Source organism: Eremomyces bilateralis (assembly GCF_010015585.1).
Source record: "Eremomyces bilateralis CBS 781.70 unplaced genomic scaffold P152scaffold_25, whole genome shotgun sequence".
NCBI lineage: Eukaryota > Fungi > Ascomycota > Dothideomycetes > Eremomycetales > Eremomycetaceae > Eremomyces > Eremomyces bilateralis.
The window spans coordinates 6,513-12,808 of NW_022985091.1; the positions used below are offsets into that span (position 1 = coordinate 6,513).

The following is a 6,296-nucleotide window of genomic DNA, read 5'->3' on the forward strand; positions in this document are numbered from 1 at the left end:
CCCCGCCCCTCCCCTCCCCCTCCCGCATCCGCCCCCCCTGGGACGCCTACTTCATGACCCTCGCCTCCCTCGCCGCCTCCCGCAGCAACTGCATGAAGCGCCGCGTCGGCTGCGTCCTCGTCTCCTCGCACACCCGCCGCATCATCAGCACGGGGTACAACGGCACGCCACGCGGGTTGCGGAACTGCAACGAGGGGGGCTGCGGGCGGTGCAACGGCGGGGCGACGGCGGGGACGGGGCTGGATTCGTGCTTGTGTTTGCATGCGGAGGAGAACGCGCTGCTGGAGGCGGGGCGGGAGCGGATTGGAAGGGGGGGGGGCGGGGAGGGGGCGACGTTGTATTGCGATACGTGTCCGTGCTTGACGTGCTGTGTGAAGATTGCGCAGGTGGGGGGCATTGAGGAGGTGGTGTTCGATCGGGCGTATAGTGTGGATCGGGAGTCGGAGCGGGTGTTGCGGGAGGCGGGGGTGGGGTTGCGAAGGTTTGAGGGGAATCTGGTGGGGGGGAGAGGATCGGTGGTGGATTTGGGAGCGTTGGTGACAGAGGACCAGCAGACGTTGGAGGGGGCATTAAACATGCTGGCGTTGGACAAGACGAAAGTAGGGAGGAATGGCGTTTAAATTCACTACAGCATCCTCTTGGATGGCGGTAACACTCGGAGCCCCGGCTACCAGGGCGTTCCGTCTGATATTACGCCTTGAAGCGTCGAACAATCGATCTACAAGCAAAGCAAAGCCTAGAGAATCGAACCATGATGTTGAACAGCTTCATTACTATTGTACCTCCATTAAGACACCACTCCCACTCGTCCCAACCTCAGATGGTGATCCATCCGCAGACACCATCTCCTAAGTCCAACCGTGGCCGCGCTCCGAGCGTCAGACCGAAACCTTCCCTCCAATGGTAACCAGAACTCCATCGATGTGACCGCCAGGTCTAGCGAATGTGACCACAACTTCCTATGTTCCGGACCGATCCGCCCGTCTATGCCGTCTCATCATGCCAAGAAGTGATGAACGATGGTTCATGGAGCGAATGCAATGAGAATTGTGAAAACCGGGGTATCAGCGAATGGAAAACCCGCGCAACGCAGAGAACCCCGCCACTGGTGTTGCGCTGAAATATGGCAATGTAGCCGTGGAGAAGCGAATGATAATGTATCGACTCCAGTAGGAGGATTCGGGAGAATGGGGAGGAATGGTCGGAAAGGTTGAGTGGAATGGATCTGAGAGGGAAGAATACGGTGGGGGAATAAAGTATTAATGGAAAAATCGACGCCAACCGATGCAGATCGCGCTTGAATCGTTCGTGTCCGTTAGCTGGAGAAATTCGTTGTGGATCAACAAGAAATGAAACACGCCTGACGAAACACCAGGCTTCCGAACCGGATCCATCGGATCCGAATATGCTCTATTACCACCGCGGAAAAGAGGGAGAAAACAGCGGTTCGGACATGATCCGTCTGCCGGGTTGCAGCCGGAGTCCTTTGCTAGAGAGATTTCAGCGAGTTGTCATAGACATGGCGATGGATATAAATGGTGCAATGGGTGTTGCAGTCGGGAGGAAGTGCAGGTAATTCTACCTCACCACCTCTCCATCGCTCCCACTCCCCAATGTATCACCATCCCACACGCCATGACCGTCTGACGAACTTCGGGATAGGCTTCCTTTCGGACTGCTCGGTGACCGTGCGCGGGAGCTGCCCGCGATGGACGAGGAGGAGCCGAGCGTCCACTCGTCGGAGTCGGCCGAGTGTATGCGATCGGAGAGCAGGGCGGAGTAATCCGAGGTATTAAAGAGATTGGAGGCCGACGGCTGGCCGAACTCGACGTAGTCGTAGTCCCATCGGAGCGACTTGTCCAGTTGAACTCGCGGGAGGAAGTAAGTGTAGGTGATGAAGAAGGCGATCCCAGCAACTGTTGGATACGGAATTAGTACTCGTGTCCTTGGATCGCAGCAAGGGGGAAAGAAACATACGTAAACCTCCTGCGACTAGATCCACAGCATAATGATGGCTTAGATACATCGTCGCCCAGCACATCCAGAGAGGATAGCACACGATGAGTGGCCGTAGTTTGGGGAAAAGCTGGCTCATGAAGAGTGCCTCCAACACCGAATTTCCCGCGTGCAAACTCGGAAAGGCGCCGAAAACTAGCGGACTAGCCGTGAACCCACTGGTGTATAAATCGATATGGAAGAGCTTATCGATGGCCGCCAACCCGGCGGGGCTCCCATGGATGCTGTAATTCGCCGGAGCGAGGCCGTACAAGTTCTCATACCACGGTGCAGAGCATGGGAACAGGATCTGGATGACCACTCCGACGATGTTCATGTATCCGAAGGTGATGGCGAAGAGGTTGATAAACCCCGGCGGACCGAAGATGAACATGATGATGGAGAAGATGGCAGGGCCGCCGTAATGGAGGATGCCGTACGGAAACCACCCTAAGAGGTCCAGGACCACATGTTTCTGCGCGGAGAGGATGTTGGAGAGGTTGGCGCCGTAGAAGATAGTCTCAAGGGAGGGAAGAACGCGAACCCATATCGGGGGCCGGTATTCGGCGGGTATGTATCTGTTGGCCGCTTGATTAGCACGATTTCACGGGACACGGTGTAGACTCCAGAGAACCCGCTCCAGGGTACGTACTTGCATGCGTAAAACAACACCAACCACCCTATTATGGGCAAGAAAGGTAGGAAAAACTGCCTCGTCACCGGCAACACTAACGATCCCAACAGCACCGTCGCGATGGCTAGCTTGATCAGCGGACCTGGTTCTTGGACCGCAGACAAGGCGAAAATGCCGATGAACGCCAACAGCAGGTACTGTGCATCATATTTGCTCCACCGATGTTTCCGCAACGCTCGGATGGTGTCCGCTGGGTGGTATGAAGTTTCGATGGACGTCAGCGCCGCGGAGGTCGGGCTCTGGCGCGAATGGATGCGAGACTTCGCGCTCCGCCAGCGCCGGCGGATGCGGTTCGGCAAGAGCAGACGGGGGGAAGGGAGCCCGATGCGAAGGGAGGATAACATGTTGGCGAGGTGGTTTCGTGAGGGCGACGATGAGGCGGCGGGAGGATCGGGATGAGGGATTGAGCGGCGCCCGAGATGTTGGGGAGGGGGAGGAGACGATCAGGGAAGGACTGCCGTCGTCGTCGTGGTCACCTCATGGAGCGGACCTGGAGGATGGAAGGGGGGTTCGATGACTAGGAAGTAGGAAGGCGGCGGTTGAGATTGGACTCGAGGACTTCCGATGGTCGATATCCGGGGTATAGATATGGGAGCCGTCCGGTCGAGGTGGCTGGCGTTCTACAGGTAAATCTGCAGTTCAGGTCCTTGAGCCTTGAGGATGAGTATCGTCCGTGGTACTCGCTCGCTCAGCCACAGCGATGCAGGATGAGGCGGAGTGATGAAGTCGCGTTCCGTGAGCAGGGGGCGGGATTGCGATGGTCGGGTTGCTGGAGCGAGTTCGGGCGACCACGAAGAGAGGTAGAGGATGCGGTGACCACGAGGCTTCTAGGGAAATCAGATGAGAGTATAGGAATAATCAGAGGAAAATAATCCGCAGTTTGGTGAAGAGGAAGAAGAACGATGGTAATTCGATCCGTACAGAATTGCAGGCAAGCGGCGGATGGTGACGGAGATTTCGCATCTCCGTTGGCCGTTTTCCTCTGCAGCGAAGTTTACAGTGCATAATTGTACGTTAACTTAATCGGGACGTTTGAGGGTCCTCTTGTTCGGAATCATTTTCGATTTTTCACCAATAGCATACCGAAGTTCAGCGGGAAATCACAGGAAACAGCGGAATACCAGGCTTTTCCCTGTTCGTCTGCTCCACCATCACCCGCCGTTCAACGCTTGTCGTACTCCAACCGCCCAAAGCTTGTTAGCCTCTTCGGTAGTACGTACCTCGCCTTATGGTACGGAGTTTACAGATTTTACAGTCTACAATGGGTCAATGGCTGGCCCCAACGCCCCTTTGCTCCCTGGACCTTGGTCCTTCATCCCATCATCTGCCTGGTTGGCTTCCATTCTTAGCTTTTACCCAAGACCCCCAGTTGACCAATTCAAATCCTCATCCGTCTACCGAAATTGCGATGGGGAAAATTCTAAATATCGAGGATTAGTTTCTCGCCTGTCCCCAACTCGCCATCGTATGTCTGACTCGCGAGCTAGCGATGAATGCGGTTAGGCTTACGAGTGACAGAGGTGTTGGCATTGAACATCCCAATTCACACCTCCTTTAATTCGTCCTTTTCTCCCCAAGTCATCTTGCTTACAGAACCGTCCATGCTGTCTTCTGTACTTAAGCTTCTTTGCAAATTGCGGGTGACGGAGAGCATGGAGCGACGGCTGTTAATTAATGCTGACTGATAGAAGGTATCAATTCTGCCCCTCATCCAGTCATCCTGCATACATCCATCATACACTAAGCTTGAGGATGCCATGATGGTGGTATGCCGGCATCGATATGTCCCGCCATTCCATCGTCATGTGCTCCTATTCTAGCCCTACTATGTAGACGATCGTGTATGATCGGAGGCATCTAGATTTCCGACCGACAAAGAGTAAGATTCTCTACTCCATGTCCATCGTGGAACGAGACCCTGAGGTCTTCATCGTCCATGGTACAATTCGGGCCAAATGACCTCACCATGACTAGGAACGGGAATGGATGCGGGAACACAGTCCGGAATTTTAATTAAAATATGACTTCATCCAACATTCTAACCGCTCAAGTATTCCCGCAAGTCTCCAGCTCCCAACTTGGATTAATTAACTGATGCTTCCTGAATCCTGACCGTCGGAATCGCCCCCATCGCCCATGGTGTCGCTCATCGCTGCTCGGTCGTTGGTCGGTGATCGTCCCGTCGTTCCCGATGCGCGGACCACTCGGGTCCCGAGTCTGCAATCTCCATGCCCCGATGTCCGCCCCCATCGAACATCCCTTGCGCCAGAAATTCAGAGGGGAGAGGAATTAGAATAAAGGAAACATATCCGTAAATCCTGCATTATTACGGATGATCAGCGTCCCAGTGTTGACTCTCCGACGTCTCATAAAGGACGGAGAGGGCGTAGGGTAATATCGGACATGGTCGAAGAAGGGATTTTGGAAGTGAGAGGACTCTCGCTGGTGCGACTTGGATGACTTTCGTGCCCCCCGAAAGCCGTGTTTAATTAATACGCCTTCCGCTGCATGGGATTCCTCATTCATTTTGCCAAAAATATCGTCAAGCGGCGCGGTGACGCCAGTATCGGGTGAGTGAGAGGTGAGACTCGAGTGGTTAAGAGAAAGGTCCTGCTCACAATAGGACCATCCAAGGACCATCCAATCAGTTGTCGCTGTTTACGGCTCAGCGGTTCAGCGGCTCAGCAACCAACATCTCGAATCCAAATTCCAACCCCCAGCGAAAGGTGAATTCCCAAGATTCCGGAATCGTTGGAAAATTGAAACGAGGATCAATGAGCTGATGAGCTGATCGGCCTTCTGCAATCTGCAAGGGATACACAGTCAATGGTCATAGCCCAACACGTGGACTCGGAGACTCACAGTAGAATCAACCTGTTCAAGCAGTATTTTATTATTAGGAGTAATATATTGTTAAGTGCCGCCACAATTGCACGTCCGTTACACGGGCGCCACTGCAGCTGTCGAGTGGCTTCAGTTGGATACAGTACAGACTACAGAGTAATTAGGTACCAAGCTTCTCAGGCACCTTTGATGCTAACGCCAAACATAGCTCCGATTCCATTCTTCCATACCGCCTTGCGGCACAATCTGATTTCAAAGTATCTGTATTAATAATCAAGTATTACTTATTAGCTGTCGCCACTTGTGCTATCCACCAGTATATAAAGACACTATCTGTATCGGCGGTGGGTGGGGAGGAGGCTAGGAAAGGGTTCAGAAAGCGAATATCATAATTGTAACTCTTCCAGATCTGCAGCCGAGAGCAATAACGCTTCCATAGACCGCAACTTCGGCTAATCGATATTCAGGAGGAAGCCAAAGCATACGCTCGGTATTGTGACAAACCCATTCGTCGTTGACAGAGATAAGAGGTGGGCATTGTGGTTGGAGGAGAGGTACATCGTTAGAAAGAGATAATGAAATAGGAAGTGATCCCCTGTTCGTTCGGAGAGAAGTGTTGTCGTCGGAGAAAGAGAGAGTCTTGACGATACTGCCGACATCCAGAGCCTGCCGCACCGCCCCCGACGCCGCGTCCCACAGCTTGACCGTCCTGTCGCGCGAGCCCGACGCCAGCGTCTTGCCGTCCGGCGAGAAGGCCACGGCC

The 6,296-nt window shown here is 54.0% G+C and overlaps 3 protein-coding genes across 3 annotated transcripts in view; 1 reads left to right on the forward strand and 2 right to left on the reverse strand.

Moving 5' to 3' along the window:
- P152DRAFT_494586 (uncharacterized protein) overlaps positions 1-935 on the forward strand; it is a gene marked incomplete at its 5' end in the record, with an annotated part of 1,615 nt that extends 680 nt beyond the window's left edge. The window contains one exon of the mRNA XM_033682221.1: positions 86-935. Within this exon, the coding sequence (XP_033530955.1) occupies positions 86-620 (535 nt within the window). The 3' untranslated portion in view covers positions 621-935. The remainder of the gene's footprint in view (positions 1-85) is intronic.
- A 461-nt stretch (positions 936-1,396) lies between these two features.
- P152DRAFT_160605 (PAP2-domain-containing protein) lies at positions 1,397-3,214 on the reverse strand. The gene is made up of 3 exons (XM_033674015.1): positions 2,648-3,214; positions 1,978-2,573; positions 1,397-1,916 (listed from the first exon to the last, which is right to left on the reverse strand). Exons 1-3 carry the CDS (start codon positions 3,031-3,033, stop codon positions 1,579-1,581), a joined length of 1,320 nt encoding a protein of 439 aa, XP_033530956.1. The 5' UTR covers positions 3,034-3,214; the 3' UTR covers positions 1,397-1,578.
- Positions 3,215-6,199: 2,985 nt separating this feature from the next.
- Positions 6,200-6,296, reverse strand: part of P152DRAFT_516732 (uncharacterized protein) — a gene marked incomplete at its 3' end in the record, with an annotated part of 3,898 nt that continues 3,801 nt past the window's right edge. Inside the window, exon 4 of the mRNA XM_033682967.1 lies at positions 6,200-6,296. Within this exon, the coding sequence (XP_033530957.1) occupies positions 6,202-6,296 (95 nt within the window).